Source organism: Temnothorax longispinosus, chromosome 11, assembly GCF_030848805.1.
Source record: "Temnothorax longispinosus isolate EJ_2023e chromosome 11, Tlon_JGU_v1, whole genome shotgun sequence".
Taxonomy (NCBI): Eukaryota; Metazoa; Arthropoda; class Insecta; order Hymenoptera; family Formicidae; genus Temnothorax; species Temnothorax longispinosus.
Genome location: NC_092368.1, coordinates 5,955,681 through 5,975,138, shown reverse-complemented (window position 1 = coordinate 5,975,138; position 19,458 = coordinate 5,955,681). Strand labels below are relative to the sequence as shown.

The 19,458-nt window shown below is 39.3% G+C and overlaps 3 protein-coding genes across 6 annotated transcripts; 2 read left to right on the top strand and 1 right to left on the bottom strand.

Annotated features, from left to right (window-relative positions):
• The first annotated feature begins 1,084 nt into the window (after positions 1-1,084).
• LOC139822268 (ester hydrolase C11orf54 homolog) lies at positions 1,085-3,043 on the top strand. The gene is made up of 5 exons (XM_071793886.1): positions 1,085-1,139; positions 1,203-1,331; positions 1,397-1,644; positions 1,839-2,136; positions 2,802-3,043. Exons 1-5 carry the CDS (start codon positions 1,085-1,087, stop codon positions 3,041-3,043), a joined length of 972 nt encoding a protein of 323 aa, XP_071649987.1.
• Positions 3,044-3,910: 867 nt separating this feature from the next.
• Positions 3,911-6,431, top strand: LOC139821574 (solute carrier family 35 member G1). The gene is made up of 3 exons (XM_071792727.1): positions 3,911-4,279; positions 5,405-5,620; positions 5,905-6,431. The coding sequence occupies exons 1-3, from the start codon at positions 3,968-3,970 to the stop codon at positions 6,397-6,399; spliced, it is 1,023 nt and encodes a 340-aa protein (XP_071648828.1). The 5' UTR covers positions 3,911-3,967; the 3' UTR covers positions 6,400-6,431.
• Positions 6,432-7,066: 635 nt separating this feature from the next.
• On the bottom strand, positions 7,067-18,081 carry LOC139821555 (uncharacterized). Of its 4 annotated transcripts, XM_071792690.1 has the most exons (8): positions 17,941-18,081; positions 16,488-16,847; positions 15,887-16,354; positions 15,395-15,802; positions 14,846-14,971; positions 14,332-14,568; positions 13,802-14,129; positions 7,067-13,479 (listed from the first exon to the last, which is right to left on the bottom strand). In XM_071792690.1, exons 2-8 carry the CDS (start codon positions 16,808-16,810, stop codon positions 11,929-11,931), a joined length of 3,441 nt encoding a protein of 1,146 aa, XP_071648791.1. In that variant the 5' UTR covers positions 16,811-16,847; positions 17,941-18,081; the 3' UTR covers positions 7,067-11,928. The 4 variants fall into 4 exon arrangements, with proteins under 4 accessions (XP_071648791.1, XP_071648788.1, XP_071648790.1 ...); XM_071792687.1 differs by having other exon boundaries at positions 15,395-16,354; XM_071792689.1 differs by having other exon boundaries at positions 15,395-16,354; positions 17,464-17,993.
• Between the last annotated feature and the right edge of the window lie 1,377 nt (positions 18,082-19,458).

The following is a 19,458-nucleotide window of genomic DNA, read 5'->3' as shown; positions in this document are numbered from 1 at the left end:
TCTTTTTTTGTGCAAATTGAATTAAGCGAATTTGCATCAAATTTCGTCAGCTCGGAAATTCATAATTTATTTGATCTCAAATATTATTCCGTCAATAAAGACTGTAACGACCGTTATAATCTTGTATATGTTTGCGTTATTTATTTCCATTATGTTTTGGAGATATCGCCCTCTGGCTACAATGCTTTATTGTGTGATTAGGTATTAACATCTACGCTGTTTAAGAAGAACCACTCTATTAGCTGCATTAATGTAATAATCAAAACCTAAGCAGTTTATAATTATATATCATTCGCTTTGCAGCATATTTTTTAAACAAGTGTTGATTGCATTATTTATATAATATACATACATATATGTGTATATATCGGTAAATGATATATTACGTATAACGTATATGAACTTTCGCAAATATTCTAATGCGACATTCCTTTTACCACATTAGAATAAATAATAGAGACACTTTTATTAATTATTGAAAATAACTGCAAAGAGCTGATGTTTGTATGGTCATTATAGGTAAGTAGAAAGTTTTTCAATAATTCGCAGTAATTCGTAGATATAACCATGTAAAAAATTACATTTACAAAAATAAAAGGAAATATATTGACGAGAAAATGATCATTTATTCTTTATAAAAATAAGTTCTCTTTATAAAAAGACATTTTTGGTTTGCAACTTGAGAAATGTGCATTTAGTAGTAAATATCTTCATGAATCAAGATTTAAAACTGCTGATAAATAATATGTTTGGTACTTTTATAACATTTTTGTTTAGATACAAAGTCTGCGTAAGAATCATGAGCCGACTTAAGAATATAACATAAGAAATGCATACACATTCATCACTAGATATGATTGAAAATTGTTGTTTTACGCATATTCATACAACAAAAATATAATCAGAGTCTTTGTGTATCGCGTATCTTCTTATACGGTATTATTAATATTTTTAAGAATACCGATACGCGCAATACTAAAAAACAAAATTATAATTTATTAGTTCTATAATTTCGATATTTCAATTGTATACTAGTATAACAAAGTCTTGCCTTACAAGCTGTATCTATATTATACTGGAGAAAATGTCTTCGATATCAATCGACATGTTTATGTTTGATAAATTGAAATTAGCCACAAGTATGTACATGTAATATTTTTACATATAATTTATTTTAAAGGACATGATCATATAATACTTATTTTCTGCATATATTTTTTTTATAATAATAGTTGTGCAGAATGAGTTGAGTACAGATTTCGAAGAAGCCACAGTCGAATGGGTAGATTGTCCCGATTTGACTCAGCATCCTTTCTATCTTACAGCACCAGGTGAGAGATTTACTGTGCACCTGCAATATTTTCCCTATACTGATATGTATAATATACATTTACAGGACTATGTGGCGATACGGCAATTTTGGATATTGGTGGTGTCTCGAATCTTTTCCCATGTCCAAAAAAAGAAAAGATATTCAAATTCGAAAATATTTTACAAGAACTTAATCGCACCCAATATGATAACTTCATCATTGGAGGAGGACTTTTCACTACGCAACCAACCTTACATTTATACGAAGTATATTTACATTTCTTACAAGCAATATTGAATATGATTTCTTTGCCTTCTTTATATTTCATCACTGTCTTAACTTTATTCAACTTTCGTCGATTTAAGCTGCGTTCCAATATTCACACTGCCAGTATTAAAAACCTATAGTTTACGATAGAATATTGGAGAGCTGCTTAAGTGTTATCTTCAATTTTGCTTCTGTTTAAAATTTGCTGTTTGGTATTATTGTTTTATCGTCATTCTTTAAAAACGTTATTGCTTTATAGCTCATTATGAACGCATCATTCTCGCCAGGAGCCGGCGGAAGAATGACAGTCAGGAACGGAAGTCGCGTTGCATTCTTAGATGAAACAACGGATATAACAAATACAGAACAGATTAAATTAGAATTCTTAACTAATACCGATCCTTATTGCAACATATATGGTAACTTCTTCGTCAGCAAAGGTCTGAGAGAACAAGTTCTCAAAGTTCGAGCTAAGAAACGCTTCGGTCGCAATTTTATAGATGCATTGCAGCGTGCAATTAGTCGATTTCCGTATAAAACGGATTCGCAACTCATGGGTAAGTACTAAATTATTGTATAATTTAATAAAACGTATAATAAAACGTACGAGACTGTCCTCCTTCAGTTATAATAATGAATTCTGAGAATATGCTATAGAATAGCTGAAACTAAGAAACACGTTCCTTTTTATATACCTTGAAAAATTTGAAATTTCGGAAAAATCTAAACGCAAAATTATACGGTGCACATTAAATGCAACTGTCGATATAATTGTCTGAAACAATTTTCACGTACTTCACAACTCTGGCGTGATAGTTAGAAAAATGAGAAGATAACGCATTCGCTACGAGAAGTTTTTATATCTAATTAAGCTACAAAAAACACTTGTAAAGGCGTGTTTCTTGCATTCATATATGTACGTGTCTCTTATTTTTGTGTACCCAACAATATATTGAAAGTTCTTCAAAACAAAAATAAGATTTCGAGCAATTCAATCTCCTTTCAGGCTGCATTCCGATATTTACTGTACTGTCAGCAACTGCATGTCAGTACTGAAAATCTATAGTATACGTGACGTAAAATATAGAAAAATATAGATTTTCAGTACTGACAGTGAATATCGGAATGCAGCCATTGTCTCTCGTCGAAAAAAATTCACACCGAGATTTATTAATTAAAGCTTGTCGCTAAATCATGTCCTCTATATCATCTGATCTCGCAGGTTTCGGCGGTACATTTGTAGTGAAAAACGGAGAAGCGTTACATCACGTTATACGAAATGACTGGACGGGTCAACAGGTAACAACGAAGGAAAAAATTCGTAACTACTGCATTGAATATTGCAACGTGCAAACGCCTGTGATGGGATTTGCCACATTTGTTAATGCAGACAGGCATGTTGTTAAAATAAATCCAGGCAATCCAGGGTTAAAAGTAAAATCGATGTTCAAGCTTCAAAACTGATGTATCTACATACGCCGTGATTTATTTATTAACGATGCTCGATGCTTTCCAGGAAGTTTCTCTTACTCGATCACGTGCTCATGGTTATTCTAATTACGGTGGCGGGTATTATCATGGGAACGAACCAAACGATGATACGGAGTATTTGGGATATTTTTCTCCAGCGACCAAGCTCTATCGTATTGATCCCGTACCTATGTTCTATGAAATGGTAGACTTTTCTTGTTTATAAAATCATTAACAGGAGCTGCAACGTTTCGCTCTCGATCTGTTAATTATGATGACATTGCTGACTCGTTTTTTTTTTTTCATTTCTTTCAAGAAATATTTTTTATTTCTTTTAAAAGTCTTTTTTAATTTTTTTATCGCTCTTTTAATGTCTCTTTCAAATTGCCATTAAATTTTTTTTTTTGCTGACTCATCTTTATTATGATTAGTCTACATTTTTATATTAGCAAAAGATACAGAGCTTAATTGTTATCTGTGTAATATGTTGATTTTGACAAATACTGCAAATATTAATAGGCAACGAAACGTGTTTATTGAAGCCATATCAAATAAATTCGCCATGTTGTTTAATTAGATCACTTTGACAGATTGCAATTGAATAATGGTCGCGATGCTTTCGGTTGAGTAAGATATCCTATTCTCTGTCGATCACGTTCGCGGCTCTCTTCTTTCCCAAAAAGCGATCTCTCAATTATTATCAGCAGTCTCTCCTCACGGTCGTCACTCCACTCGCCCGAATCTTCCTAACGTCATTAATCCGCAATAATCCGTTGGTCGTCTAAGTTATGCTGATTGCGGACGGAGTCGCAGATGCGTCGACAGGCGGACGACGACAGTACAGCTTGGGCTAAGTGCCGATCATCTGCCGATCTTCTCGCGTATTCTCACCTCGGTGCTCTCGATATACATACCGAGATGAAGTTCAGTATAGAATCCACGGCTTCCTACAACAGTATCCACCCGGCTTATCACTATACCGAGCAGTTCGCCAACAACGGCGAAACTTATCGGGATGGTACCAAGTGGTACGGGGTGTTCCTGGCATTTCTGTCAGGCACCTTCTTCACCATCAGCTCCGCTCTGGTCAAGGCGGTTCGCAACGTGGACCCCATGATTCTGCTAGCTATCCGCGCCCTGGCGCAGATCCTGACGATGGCCATCGTGGCCTGCAGATCGTCCAGCGATCTCTTTGGCCCTTCCGGCCGAAGAATACTCATACATTTTCAGGTAAAACTCGGCTCATCCACTGATCTTGAATCGAGCACGATTATACCGATCGCCTACGAAGGAAATGAATAGGGAATCTCTAATTTGTACAGACCATTTGTACATCCATTAATTGTCAATATTTTTAATTTTATAACGTAATTAGTACTTGCTAAATTTGATTATACCGATACGGGATGCTTAAAAAAATGTTAACCCTTATGTTGTAGCAGTAATTTTTTTTAGAGAAACAGAACTGATAACACAAGACAAGACATCATAGTAACAAATGTATTTTGTCTTCAGAGTCCCACTTGCTCACCATTATTGTCAACACATTCTTGGAATCTTCTCCAGGTCTCCAGAACTCGGAGACATATTTTTTTGAGGTATTGTTGCAATTACATTTGCAATTTTCTGTTTTCCGAGATCTTGCACATTGCAATGACGGTGAACAAGTGGAGATTCTTTGAAAACAAAATACGTTGGTTATTATTATATCTTGAGTTATCAATTCTATTTTTCTGAAAGAATTACTTCCATATAAGTTAACATTTTTTAAGCATTCTGTTGTTACTAGTTACTGTGACAGAAATTTCGGCCCAACGAAACTAATTGGTCTCTTCTTATCTGATTACGCATATGTAAATCATTACGCGCTTATACGCAGCTTTTCTACGACGTGTATCATATTAACTGTATTAAGCCGGAAAAGATCGGCGACGAATATTATTCATTCGTAACATCTGCGTCCGAATGCGTTAGCGAAGCTTAGCCCGCCAGAAAAACTGAAAGACATAACGACGAAGCTTACGTTATTTAATATAGCGTGATATAGTGCGGATTTTCTTTATGTACTATCATCGATATAATAATGTAATGAAATAACAGTGTTATAATGTAATGAAACAAAAGCTTTTTTTTAGAAATACAGTGTAATAACAATAAACTGTTACAATAAACGCGTTAATAAATAATATCTCTCTTTTTATCCTGATAAAGAAGTCTACTACTCTACTATCAAATTAATTGTAATGAAAATTCTTTAGATTTAACAAGAAACGTTTATCTTCATTTCAAGCGGAGCACGTAAATTCTGCTTCTTTATCCGATTGCTATGCCGATTTATAGTTTTTTTTTCTCCAGGGCTTAGTAGGCGGCATGACCTTATCGTTGCTGTACTACAGCTTCCGAGAACTACCTCTAGGCGATGCGACCACGATCATCTTCAGCTCGCCGGTAATCGTCATCGCGCTGTCCTTCCTCTTCCTAAAGGAGCCATGCGGTGTTCTGCGCGTAATGGTCGTTTGTACGCTCTTGGCGGGCGTCGTCCTCGTTGCCAGACCACCCTTCTTATTCCAGGTAGTCAAAAGTAAAGAGAAATTGCGTAAACCAGGTGGCGTATTGACCAATAATATCAAAGTACTATTCAACAAAGATGAGCCTGACAGTCAAAGTTGAGTAAATATGCAGTGCGCGAAAGAGTACATCAACCTCTGCAAAAACTTGAGACAAAGAAGATATCAAATTCACAATCGAGAAATTATAATCAAGAAATTATCAGATTAATCTTAATTGAAGATTTCGAAAAAACGCGAATCAGGCTGTCTTTGCTCTCCATCCCTCAATCGATTTTTCTCCTCCAGATGCACCGCGCTGAGAGCTACAACCTTATGGGATATCTGTGCGCCATCCTGGCCACTATCTTCACGGCGCTCAACATCGTCGTCATGAGAAAGTGCTCGGAGATACATTACTCCATCCTGGTATTGAACCTGTCATGCTGGTCGTTCGTCTCCGCCGTGTTCTTCTATTTCACGGTGTCTGGTCACGGCATCGGTCACGAGCTCCACAAGTTCCGACTGCCGCACGACTGGTTCACCTGGGGCCAAATTCTGCTGGTGGCGTTAACTGGCCTCACCGGCCAGGTGCTGGTGACCAAGGCACTGAAGATCGAAGGCGCGGGTAAGGTATCGGTCACCAGATCACTGGATATCATCCTGGCGTACCTGATCCAGGTTTACCTATTCGGCGAGAAGCCCACGTCGACCAGCTTGACCGGCGCGATTCTTATCATCTCCTCCGTCGTTTGCATGGGCTTTGAGAAGGAAATATACGCGGTCTGCGACTTCATTCCGTAGTCAATGAAATTAATCATTTGAACATTCGAATCTCGGACGCGAAGAACACAAGCGAGAATAAAATTGCTAAATGCGATCTTGAATTACGCTCTGTAAATCGTCGGTTTCTCATGACGACGATAAATCGCAATTGGCAAAATTCAATTTCTTATACTTTTTAAAAAAATCACAGACTAGTCAGAACATTACGAAATATCAAAACGCTAAATACTAAAATAAATTTTTAACGATAGTATTAAGATCAACGAACATTTAATCGTTCAATTTCTCATTAGAACAAGCTTCTAGTATCACACGTCGAAGAGGTCCCGATTCACAAATAACATTCACTTGTACATGCATTCTCTTTGTCTTTTCTGTACCTCTTTCTAATATAGGTATTCCAATTCTTAAAGTGACAATATATGACAAACATCAATCATCTAGAATTTCGATGTCGATAATAATTGTAATAGTAATAATAATAATAATAACAAGTTGTAGTGATAGTAACGATAATAATATCAATATTAATAAAGATATATATAATCAATTTAATGGCGAATCTATACTTGCAAATATATATATATTTGCAAGTATATATATATAGGTGATATAGTTGGATAGAAATGCAATTATTCAATAGGAAAGAAAGAAAGGTACAACTACGATTAACAGTAAACCGCTATACCATATCCAAGGTAATATAATTATTTACATTGTATATACTTTCTCTACTATCGTCCCTGACGAAACACGTGTGGACGTGCGCCATCAGTGCTATTAAATGTCGCTTGACAACGGACACTACCTACTCTTTTGACAGTGTGCTTACAAATGTATATATATATATATACTTCAGAGCTTAATTTATACAATTCGAGTGGCAAATGTAACGCAAAACACATTTTCTTCCTTGCGCTGTTTCTCTTATTCTCTCTCACACGCACACATGCACTTTGGTGCTCTTACCATCTTTCTCCCTCTTTCGAACCGTGTGAAATCATCATGCATTTTGTTATATCTTCTATGGCTAATCTTACTCTACGTTATGCCTTAAAATTAAAGAGAAGTTGCACATTTAATTACATTATGTATGAGTGACTTCTCGCGCTTGAAAAAGGTATGTGTACATTTATACTTCACATATATAACGTTGCTTCAATCCGCTTCGCTCTGCCCTTTTATTTTACATTTTTCTTTCCGCTTCGCAGCTTGCACCACCTACGGCCAAGACGCATCTTAGTCTTTTGATGTAATCGCATTTCCGCCTAATCTACCCTGCGGCAAGTACGTCACGCGGCTCAATTTATTTGGATAAATGTACGATCGAGGGTACATCCGTAGCGACGTAACACAGGAATGTAATCGCGCACGGTAGAGTCCTTTCGCACAGAAGAAGGGCGAGAATCGAACGATTTGCTCACGTAATTCTCGCTTCAACACGCCTCATGTGTGTATGTGTAAATATATGTATATATTTACATATTCTTCCGATATTGTTTTTTTTTTCTTTTTATCTTACATTGGTCATGATTTTTGTCCCTGAAGCGCAATTCTTGCGACTGTACAAGTGAGGGACACCTCGTGCTGTTACACTAATCGTCTCGCCTTCTTCCCTCACACGAAGTGGCTCTGCTTCGTGTCGTACATATATATAAATCTATATAATATTGCTAAAAGGAAGTTGTGTGTGTGTGTGTGTGTTAGCCTTGTCGTGCAGCATGGTGGCATATGCGGTAGAAAATGCTACGATACAATTAAGCGCCTATCAAACGAGATCACAAAGATCGGATAAGATCGCGCCGGACAGACCTTTTTATCACCGATTTCTTCAGCGATAACTGACGCTCATGACAGATTTCCAGATGTCTAATAAAAGGAATCTGATCGTTGATATAAAAAATAAAAAGAATAGTCCTTGACAGACGACAAATCGACCTCAAAACTCTATATCGCTTTCCTAAACATCCATATGATTATTTCCTGTTTTCTTATTACAATGCAAAGTTTTCCCTCGCCGATGCGGTCTCGTCCAATCTCACGACAGCCAAAAGACCCTTTTCACAGATTTGCTCTCGCCAACATTTTTTTGACCGTCGATAATCTCCCCCGTTCTCGCCAAAATCCAATGTTCCTTCGACCGGCTCTAGCTCTTTTTTCCCTCCCCGCTGCCGTGGAAATAAAAACAAAGTTCTGGATAGACAGATAGGCACTGCACGCCGCCGAGTCTCATCACAGTATCAAACAATAAGATGTACATCTTACCGCGAAAAAACGCGCGTTTCAAGAATGCGAAAATTTTCATCATATTCAAAATACGTTTTAGCTACAAAAATAGGGCACGCGTTCGTTCCTTTTTTTTTGCCACTTTACCTTTTCTCCTTTTTTTTGTTTTTCAATTTTTTTTTTAATTGATTGCCTTAATTAATGCCGTGGAGGTGTAAATACAAATGCCTAAAATACACTTGTCAACGTCGAGCTAAAGATACATTTGGATGTTTCTCCCTTTTTCCTAAACATTCAGCAAACAATCGTTCCACTACAGCATATTATGCAATGTGCGTTATTCTCTCTTTTTCTCTATTTTATTCATTCGTTCATTCATTCATTTATATTCTCTTCCCCCCCCCCTCTATCTCTCATTCTATCAACGTTAAAGTTATATCGTACCGTATAACACAAAAATGAATTCGTGTTTCCGATAACTAATACTTCGAATACACGATACAATTAATAAAAATATTACTATCAAGATAACGTTATCAGAATAGTTCAAAAAATTTGAAAGACGGCAAAAGTATACATAGGATTGAATCTAACTCTTCATCGTCAGAACTGTCTCGCAAAAAAATTGAATAGATCTGAAAAATATTATCTCATACATCACACTTATTCTTGAATTAATTATATAAATTTTAGAATCATATTTTTCAAAAACATAGTGTTCTTAATTAACGAATAATGGAGTTAACTTACGCGAATATTTATGCGATAACAACGGGGATGCATTAATTAAATAAATAAATATGGGGAAAACTCGTGGATCTGATAGTGAGAAATATACGTCTTCAAAGAGCCTTAAAAAGTAAACGTGAAACGTATTAATCTCTCGCATGCACCGACGTATATTTCTTTTTAACGTTTCTATTCCGTAGAAACTTAAATGAGATCTCTTCCTTATGAGATTTATAATAGCCATATAAAAAAAGAAATCTGAAGTAGATAGAATTCATAAACTCGCAGCCATGCATAACGTAATAGAATAACAAATTTATAGTCATTTATTATACGTTGAAACAGCCATGTGGCATTTTATACAATTTTGAATGTATATACATATACATATATATACATATACATATATATACATATACATATATATATATATATATATATATATATATATATGTATGCATATATATATATATATATATATATATATATATATATATATATATATATATATATATATATATATGCATTTCATATTACATACATATATGCATAATATATGTAATAAATTGCATTATATTATATACATGTAATACGATACACATTCATATTACATACATATATGCATAATATATGTAATAAATTGCATTATATTATATACATGTAATACGATACACACACACATATTTTATATATATATATATATATATATATATATATATATATATATATATATATATAGTGTATGTATGACATGTATACATATATATGTACATATTACATATTCATACATGATATATACATATACATGTATATATTATTTTTCTATGATACCAAAAGAAAGACAACTTATATAAAAATATAACTAATGTATATACAAGAACATAAAGTCATTGGGTGCGTTCAGCCGATACTCCGCTAGCCTAGCAATCGTGAGCAGTCGCTCGTTTTCGCTCGTTTCCTCTCCTTTTAATCCATTGGGTCAAAGGAGAGGAAACGAGCGAAAACGAGCGACTGCTCACGATTGCTAGGCTAGCGGAGTATCGGCTGAACGCACCCATTAAATCGGTAAAATCTGACGTGTCAGATCCAACGAAAATCCAATTTTATATGATAGTGAGTGCGGTGATTGCTTAGTGTTCGAGACAGTGCTTACATCAGAACTGATTCTCCAACTCTCTTTCTCTTTGCTCTTGCAAAATTATAATATAATTATAATAGTACACGGTCGCATCTCATTTAAAGAACTGATTCCAAAGCTTATCTGATCACTCGCCATACATACACTACAAATGGATTACAAATAGAAATTGACATTCACACAAAAGTATCCTACGTGCAATGTTGTACATTTCTTCTGTGTACAGTTAATCTTTCTTTTTTTGGAACCACCCAAGTCATATCTTTGACGATTTTTATTAGAATCGTCATTAATTCGTCCAGTGTTTTATACACTCATATATAATCTTTTGAAATTGATATTGCATTTATTTTAATATCTCTTGTCTCGTTTTTGATACAAATAAATATCTTCTTTAATCCCACTTTCTTCCCTTCAGAGAGAAAGTTAGATTGATAGAATAACAAACGTATAATTACAATAATAAAGATTTCACGACACACGCAGGCGTTATCCTATATGAATTGTAATTAACAAGTACTAAAATAAAGATCGCTCGCAGCGGTATTCAACATTTTACTCCTTGCCTCGATAAGCGAGCCAAAAGTAAAACTCTGAATTGAATTATCGTCATAAACTAAACTAATTATAGTCAAAATAACGTCACTATAAAGTATAATCATATCGATGTTTAGGATCCCTTTTTTCCATCTTTATATTTTCACATCGTTCATAGATATATGTATATGAAAAATTGTACTGTGAATGTTTATGTAACTCGTATTTTTTTGTTTTTCGATCCAGCACGTATCATAATACTTTTCGGAATAGAAAATTGTAAAACTGCAATTTCGTCGATGTGTCGCATTTCAGTATTACAAATCCTGGATCAAACAAAATTGCAAACAGTGACAAAAGGGACACAGTAACGAGTTGCGCGCGTCAAATATAATGTAAAATAAACTTCATAATATATTACGATAAATATATGTTGTGTATTTCACGTGCATATGCGATATATACAACGTATATATACATATACATGCATTATTTTACAGTTCCCGGGATTGGACACATCTTGTCATAGTTTGATTAAATCATTTATCCGTACACTTTGAAATATTAGAAAAAGATGAAACTTGAGTCACTCACAATATAATACAAAGAAACGGTTCCTGGGCGATGTTAATCGAATTAAAAATACGCGAAATATGAAAATTCGAGTGCATCTAATGAGTTATAAGTAATTGAAGGAATCGCAATGTTCGATAGAGAATCAAAGAATAAAAAGTATAAGGAAGAAGGGAAAGAGTGAAGGATGAAGATAATGGTGGTGTTGATAGAGGGAACGATCGTCGCCTCCTAAAACAGCAAACCTATCCGTGATAACCAACTATGCGATTCGATTAAACAAATATACTTAAAGAAGTAGAACAAACCTCCGCGCCGCTCATCGCCTCGGACAAATTATTAAATCAAATGTGTATCGGTACGTGTACCAATAATTCGGCACGGCTAGAGAACACCGCGGAGCACATCTCGCACGTATACTCCAATGTGTCCGGTATTATCGTTTCTGGGACATCGTCTACCGGCGCGATAACACTATGGATAGTCATCATCCTCGTTTGCGATGTCGATTCCACCTTGACACTGAGCTTAACGTTGTCCCTATTGCCCATCTCTCGCACAGTGCTGTGTGGCAATATGCTCTCGACCTCGTCGTCATCCTGAGCGGTAATGACGCTCGCTTCAAAAGCTACTTCCAGATTACTACCATCCACTGCGTGTTCCATCAGTCGTGCCGGATCGCCGCTGTTCTCCATGGTACTGTTATTGTTATTATTATTATTCCGTAACTGTAACACCTGCAGTTGTTGCTGTTGCTCTACCACGTTTGTTTCGATCAACGTATTCAATACCTTCTTCACTACCGGCTGCTTCTGCCGCTTGCTCCTCTTTACGGTAGACGATCTTTTCTTGTTTGCTGACGCCTGAGTTTTACCAAGAGCTAAGATATTACCATTGTTGTTCCTGCGACTGTCACTTGTGGCCTTTTGCATGCCTGGCTCTTTCTTGACGTTAACAGCCAGTAGCTGCTGTGTCGACATGGTAGACGCATTCTCCTTGGTCGATTTTGTCGGAAACGTCGCCGGCGTGAGCTGTGATTTACCTTCAACGTGATAACTGACGTTCTTTGTGCGCGGCCGATTCCGTTCGCCACCTGGAAAGATGCCGGACTTATGCTCATTCGGCATGACCTTTGGTGTCCGGGTAACCATTGTCTTCGTCTTCTGGCCTTTCTTGGCGCCATCGCTGCCCACCTCGACCGGCACTCGCGTCTTCTGTGTGTGAATCATCTTCGGTCGGCCTGACTGGTTCGATGTCTGCGCTTCTTGCTTCTTCTCATCCTTGCGTAGCTTCTTCTTCGAGACCTTCGATTTGGATGCATTTAACTTGGAGTTACTCACAATCGAGTTTATGTTCTGTAGAGAGCTGTCAAAGCCTTTCAGTAGTTTCTCATAGCCTTCCTCGACGTTCGATCGTTGTTTGTTCTTCTTGCCAAGTTTCCGCTTTGTATTGTCTTCCGAATCGGAACCTCCAGTGCCAGTGCCAGTGCCAGTCCCAACGCCAACGCCAACGCCAACGCCAACGCCAACGCCAGTGCCAGTACCGCCGCTGCCGCCAACACCACCACTTCCACTGATATTACCGGCGGTACCACTACCGGTACCACCACCGGCGCCACCGCTATTTTCCATCATGTCGTATGTAAACTCGTCTTTACGTACCACTGTATTCGTCTCAAGTTTCGTTTTGCGTCTTCTCTTATACTTGCGCGGCCCATTCTGTGGTTGGCGTCTCAACGCAGTGTTGTCATCGCAATGTTGCACTATATGTGCCACTATTTGCTCAGACGTGCTGTATGACTCGCCACATACCTTACACAAATACGGCGTTATACTGCCCACGCATTTTGGATCTGGACCGGAATGATGGGCGCGCACGTGTTCCCGGAGAACCACCTGTAAGAAAAAGAATACATATTTTAAATTTGATTATTCTAATCAAAACGGAAGTGTACAATTTTTAGAACAATTTAATTTTGTTCGTGCTTTAAAATTGTACCACACGGCTAAATATTGCTAGATTAAAATTTATTTGAACTTGTAGTAATGGTTAAATATTCGCCATTTAAACCATAATAAAATAAAGAGGTTCATGAAAAATAATATGAGGAAAATAGTACTCGTATAATATGCGTTACTATCTTTCTCTTAGTAAAGTAAATAAAGTAAAACGTATGTTCGCTATTCGCACTTTCGTGCGTTTTAACTATCAACTTACTCTCTGATTAAATGCCCGAGGACAGATCGCGCACCCGTATGGCTTTTCGCCAGTATGGATGCGCTCGTGTTTTCTCAAGGTACCGCCGTCTGCGAAAGCCTTCCAACAAAATCGGCAACCATAGGGCCTCTCGCCAGTATGGATACGTATATGGATCTGCTGTGAGCTGCGACTACCAAAGGTTTTCCCGCATTCGCGGCATGGAAAAGAACGGCCGCCCAGTTCCCTATTATGAGAATGACGGTGGCTTACAAGAGCCCGTCCGTCGGGGAATTCCTCGCCGCACTCGTCGCAAGCTACCATTTTGTTACGGTGAGATACCATATGTCTGCAAGCAATATATTTGCAATTAAATAGGAAAATTTTATATAAAGAATGAAAGTTGTATTTTTATCAAAGAGATTAAAAATGAATTTAATATTTTAATGTAAGCATTTGTGTATGTGTGTGTGTGTGTGTGTGTTATAATGTACAAAATACACATGCCAGCAAAATTAAAATTTTGTCTTGTTATACTATCTCATTTATACCTTCGTAAACGAGCTTTACTGTGGAAACGCTTCACGCACTTTGTACAACCGAAAGTCTTATCGACATTGTGTATCCAAGAGTGTTTCAGCAAACTGCGCTTGTCCTTGCAAGTTTTTCCACACAGCGTACACGTATTTGGCGGCGCGTTCTCAGCGTGGTTCTGTCGCACATGCTCCGCAACTTCTGCTTCATCACGGCATCTTGCCCCGCACAATAAGCAACGACGACTAGGAGATCTAAATTACCAAATAAGTAAATGCATGCATATAAACGTGTTCCTAATGTGTTCGATTCAGAGAAAAGAACTGAAGTCGTTTCGCATATATATATATATATATATATACATATATATATATATATATATTTTTTTTTTTCTATTATTAATACTAGTTCGAGTAAATTATGAGTAAATTATTAATACTCGACGAGTAAATTATGAGAAAACACTTGATAGTAAAATTGAGTACTACTAATTTTGCATTGATCGCTAAATTAACGAAAGTTGTGGGATACCTTGAAGCATGAAGTTCCGCATGTGCTAATAGTGCTAGAGCTTCCGTGAACTCTTCTCCGCAAACATTGCACATGTGATGCTGACTGGAACCTTCCATTGTGTCCATCTCCGTCTTTATGTGAATTCTATATGTACGATATTAAACTTTACTTAAACAATTTTTTAATATTGACACTCACGATGACATGTTAATGATAAAAAAATGTTTAATTCACATATATTTTATTATTATCATTAATATTTAGCTACAATTATAACTGATCAATTATATTTTCTTTACTAACACTTGGAAAGTTTTGAAAACTTTTCTTTAAATTTTTTAACATTCCAATTTATATATCTTAATATCTATATTTAATAATAGTATTGTGAATTCAGATTATTAAAATAACATTTTATATGTACAAAATCTATGAACCTTCAGTTATTGACATTTCAGAAACTATTATAATCGAACCATTCTGCTTTAAAATTCCATATCGAAACATTTGTGTTCACCGAGACAGGCAATAATTCTGGAATACTTGATGCAAATTTAAAATACTTACTTTTGATGGCGTTTAAGTAGATCTAAACGATGGAACGGTACCGCGCAGGTGCTACAATAAAACTCGCCGATCCTCTCGTTGTCGCCCGTGTAAGTGACGTCATTTTCATATTCCTCTGCATCAGATATCTGTTGGGGAATGGTGCCACCGTGCTTTATGCGTACATGTTCTCGCAGACTGTTGACATCCCAGAACATGTCGCCGCACGACGTGCACTCGAACGGACTGTCGCCACCGTGAACGCGCGCGTGTGACGCAAGTGCTTTCTCCCTAGCAAAGCTGATACCACAGGACTGGCAGACGTACGGCTTTGTTGGATCGGTGATAGGCCACGATTGTGGCTGCTGTCTGCCCGTGGCAGACGATATCTCCTCCATCTGCCACCTCGAGCTAGATGCGTAATTGCCACTGCGTGCAAAATAACCATCGGTCAGCTCATCCTCGTAGAAAGATAGCGCGTCCTTGTAAGCATCGTCTGGTTTATACACATACTTGCCCATCTCTATCTTGATTTCCTCGGCATTACGTTTTGGCATACCAGCGGCGGTGTTGTTCTTCCGTTTGCGAGGCACGCTCGATTGCACCTTCTTGCGCCTGCCTTTGTTACCGCCAGTCGACACGTCCTCCTCCTGCTCGGCAACCAGCAAATCCTCGTCATTCAGGTCATCCTCGAGGCCGTCTTGCGACGACGGGGCATACGCATGGACCTTCAGGTGATTGTTTAGATCACACTTGCGTACGTAGCGCGATCCACACAGATTACAACCGTATGGCCGATCTGTCTGGTGTGCCACAATGTGATTCATCAAATTTGCCTTCTTTCGGAACCTACGGCTGCAAAAGTCACATGGATACGGCCGAGCATTCTGGTAAGAATCCTGATCGATCGGCAACGGTATTTCCATGTCATCGTACTCCAGGAGAGTGTCATGAGTCACCTTAGCCTCTGGAATCTCGACCCTTTAAGTAAAATAATTTGTTAATACACACAGTACACAAAGATACAAAAACATTCCTCAGGTTGAAACAGCGAGAAGATAAAGGCTTCGTTAAAGGAAGACCCATTATTTTACATATCTGCACAGAAACTCACCCGTCATCTGGACCGGGTCTGTCCCAGTTGTCAGCTATTACTTCCTCGGTGACTTGTATGTTCAGATAGTCGTGCCCCTGATCTTGTGGCACTATGTAGATCGATTCCATGTCGTTGGTCTGAGGTACCATCAGGATCTCGGACTCGGCGGCAGGTACCACGTCGGGAACAGACTCGACGGTTTCCTCCACCGTTACCTCCTCGCAGGCGCCAATCACCTCCTCCTCCGATGCGACCAGCTGCGCCTCCAGGCCGCATATCACCTCCTCGTGAAGCTCCACGTCTCCCACCCATTGTAGATTCAGATCACCGCTGACGTCCATTTTGTGTGGCTTTTCAACTACTTGATGACTGAAATCACTGGCGACGTAAGAGAGATCAGTAAGCTGCACGCTTCGCTCTCATGGACCGATCCACGCTGGACTCGCGAACCCGCAACGGTCTCGCGACCGACGGAAATCCACTTATTGCAAAATTTGCGTTCTTATCGCAAAATCGTCCGACATTACGAGGAGCCCTCGAGACGGTGTCAAGACGATCGGTCGCGAGATTAGTTTCCGCGCGCGCAGACGAGTGATCCACCGCGGATCCGAGGTTACATCACGCGGCGAGTCGCCGCGGAGCACACCACACGGCGCCTACGCGCGACGACGACGCCTTCGCGTTTCCCTTCCGTGGGGCACGACGGGAACGCGACAGTTCACAGCTCGGACAAGCTCGCGAGCAACACACACCGAACTGACCGAACACCTCTAGCTACGACGAACAATTATTGGCAGGCCGCCGTTCCCCTCTCCCACCCGCGCCGCCCGACTTCTCGTCGTCGCCGTTGCGGGTTGCGGGACAAACGATAATCGCGCAATGGCAGTGGCGCGACCGTCCCGAGCTCGCCCCCCGCCGATCGACGTCGGGTGTCGGGCGTCGAGCCGCGTCTCGACGCGGGCCTGAGGTTATAATTATTTAGGTTATAACGAACGTTGGAGGTTATAACGAGAGCGAGATGCGCCGCGTCCTCGGGAACGGGGCGTCGCGACGCCACCGGACGAGGAGTGCCGAGTGGCGCGACGAGCGGCGTTGGCGGTGGCGGTGGCGGCGGCGGCAGCGACGACGACTGACGACGACTGCGACGATCGCGACGGTGATCAGCGGTGGTGACGATGACATCCGAATGACAGTCAGGCTAACCGCGAGCGGTACCGTCCAAGCGAGGCTGCTCCTCGTCCTCGCGCGACGGAGTTTCTTTTTCGCACGCGCACTCTTTTCCCTTTCGTCGAAGCGAGTCACACCAGGCGGGCAGGCTCAGGCACACGCACACGCACACGCACACACAGGCGCGCGCGCGGATCTCAAGCGGAGGCGCGGCGTCGCCGCGCGGACGCCACGCCGAGCGTGACCGGCGCGCGAGACGTGGACGCGGAAACGGACGCGACGGCCGCGGCGCGATTCTACTTACTGTTTCGAAGCTCCAAACGTAACGGCGCAGCCAGCGACCTAACCAAAGAGCGCTCGGTCCCGCGATCGAGACGAGCAGCGTCGACCTTCGCTTGTTTTCAATCCTGGTGGGGGATGCGCGTAGAAATAAACGTGACAAAATGGCGGCTCGTGCGGTGCATGCGCGCGCGCAATTACGAGCGCCGGCATGGGTCGTGCGTAGAAGCGTAGATGGGAAACTCGACCGCGCCACTGCGCGGCCCCGAAAGCCACGCTTCCAAATGATCGGCGACCAATGAGATATTCGTATCCGATCATCCATTGGGAGGACTCGCTTTCGAGGGATTTTGGAATGGGACATTTTTTGTACTTGGACAACAGATCCCATTGTATGTTTTCCATTGAGAACGTACTCTATAAAAACTCGATACGAAAACTTTAGTGCCCATCTACAATAGGTATTTTAAGCCCTAAGCCCTAAGAAATTGACCAATCACAGTCAATTATTCTTCTCAAATTCAACTGTGATTGAAAAAACACCTATTGTAGATGGGCATTTAGGCCGGTATTCATAATCAGATCTTATTTCAAGACCGTCTTAAGTAATATCTTAAGATGCTAATACGGCTCTGTGATTGGTTAATGACATCTTAAAATTGTACTTAAGATCTTAAATATAAGTCTATAGGTCTTAAATATAAGAACCGACTATGAATACAAGCCCTAGTCTGAATAGTCTGAAACTCTGAAGAAAAAAATTGGATGCTTTGATTCGACCGTCGTCCGTCCATTATTGAATAGCGTTATTTATTATTCCACCCCCCCCCTCCGCCGTTCCCGAGACAAAGTCGAAAGTTTTTGTTCTCTGTGCATGCTTTCCGCATGTGAAACTAGATAGATATAATATAAACGTTAGACGTTAAAGAAAAAAAGAAAAGGATAAAAAGGTCCAAAAAAACCCGCTACAAAAGAATAAACTTTGTTATCTACAAAGCTAACATTAATCCAACAAAATCTACAATCAATTTAATCAATCAAAGGTTGTTCTACATAGAGGTTTTAAGTGGCAGTAGGGTACTGGTTGTAAGGGCCTAAGCAGAATGGCTGTCTTGGCAGTGTTTTATGCCTTAAGTCTTTGTCTTATGTAACGCACATGCTGTATGTACAGTATGGGCCTTCTACCAATGTTACGACCTGCTACACCGAAAAGCGCTTCCCTGAGACGTACTGCTACTGCGTTAATACCAGCTTACAACCTCTATGTAGAACAACCTGTTGCTATAAATGTTTAATCCAGAATTGCAGTAACGAAATCACACAAAATTTCACTTATATTTATATAATATAATTATATTAATATGTGTATTAGATATAACTCATAGTAGTACTAATAAAGTATAAATAAACATACAAAATGGAATAATAATATCAATACAGGATCGATGGATTAATATACCCCCGCGAGATATTCTTAAGTATTTTAATAGCCGCAACTCGCCAAACATGGAATATATATATATATTCCATGTTTGGCGACTAT

What these genes read in the sequence shown, in the direction of transcription:
- LOC139821555 (XM_071792687.1), bottom strand. Translation starts at nt 16,810, where the DNA reads ATGGACGTCAGCGGTGATCTGAATCTACAATGGGTGGGAGACGTGGAG. An exon ending in GCGGAACTTCATGCTTCAAG is followed by an intron (nt 14,569 to 14,845) that starts GTATCCCACAAC and finishes TTGGTAATTTAG; the next exon opens with ATCTCCTAGTCGTCGTTGCT. An exon ending in CTCGGGCATTTAATCAGAGA is followed by an intron (nt 13,480 to 13,801) that starts GTAAGTTGATAG and finishes TTTTTCTTACAG; the next exon opens with GTGGTTCTCCGGGAACACGT.
- LOC139822268 (XM_071793886.1), top strand. Translation starts at nt 1,085, where the DNA reads ATGTCTTCGATATCAATCGACATGTTTATGTTTGATAAATTGAAATTA. An exon ending in TAAATTGAAATTAGCCACAA is followed by an intron (nt 1,140 to 1,202) that starts GTATGTACATGT and finishes TATAATACTTAT; the next exon opens with TTTCTGCATATATTTTTTTT. An exon ending in TTTCTATCTTACAGCACCAG is followed by an intron (nt 1,332 to 1,396) that starts GTGAGAGATTTA and finishes ATACATTTACAG; the next exon opens with GACTATGTGGCGATACGGCA.
- LOC139821574 (XM_071792727.1), top strand. Translation starts at nt 3,968, where the DNA reads ATGAAGTTCAGTATAGAATCCACGGCTTCCTACAACAGTATCCACCCG. An exon ending in GAATACTCATACATTTTCAG is followed by an intron (nt 4,280 to 5,404) that starts GTAAAACTCGGC and finishes TTTTTTCTCCAG; the next exon opens with GGCTTAGTAGGCGGCATGAC. An exon ending in GACCACCCTTCTTATTCCAG is followed by an intron (nt 5,621 to 5,904) that starts GTAGTCAAAAGT and finishes TTTCTCCTCCAG; the next exon opens with ATGCACCGCGCTGAGAGCTA.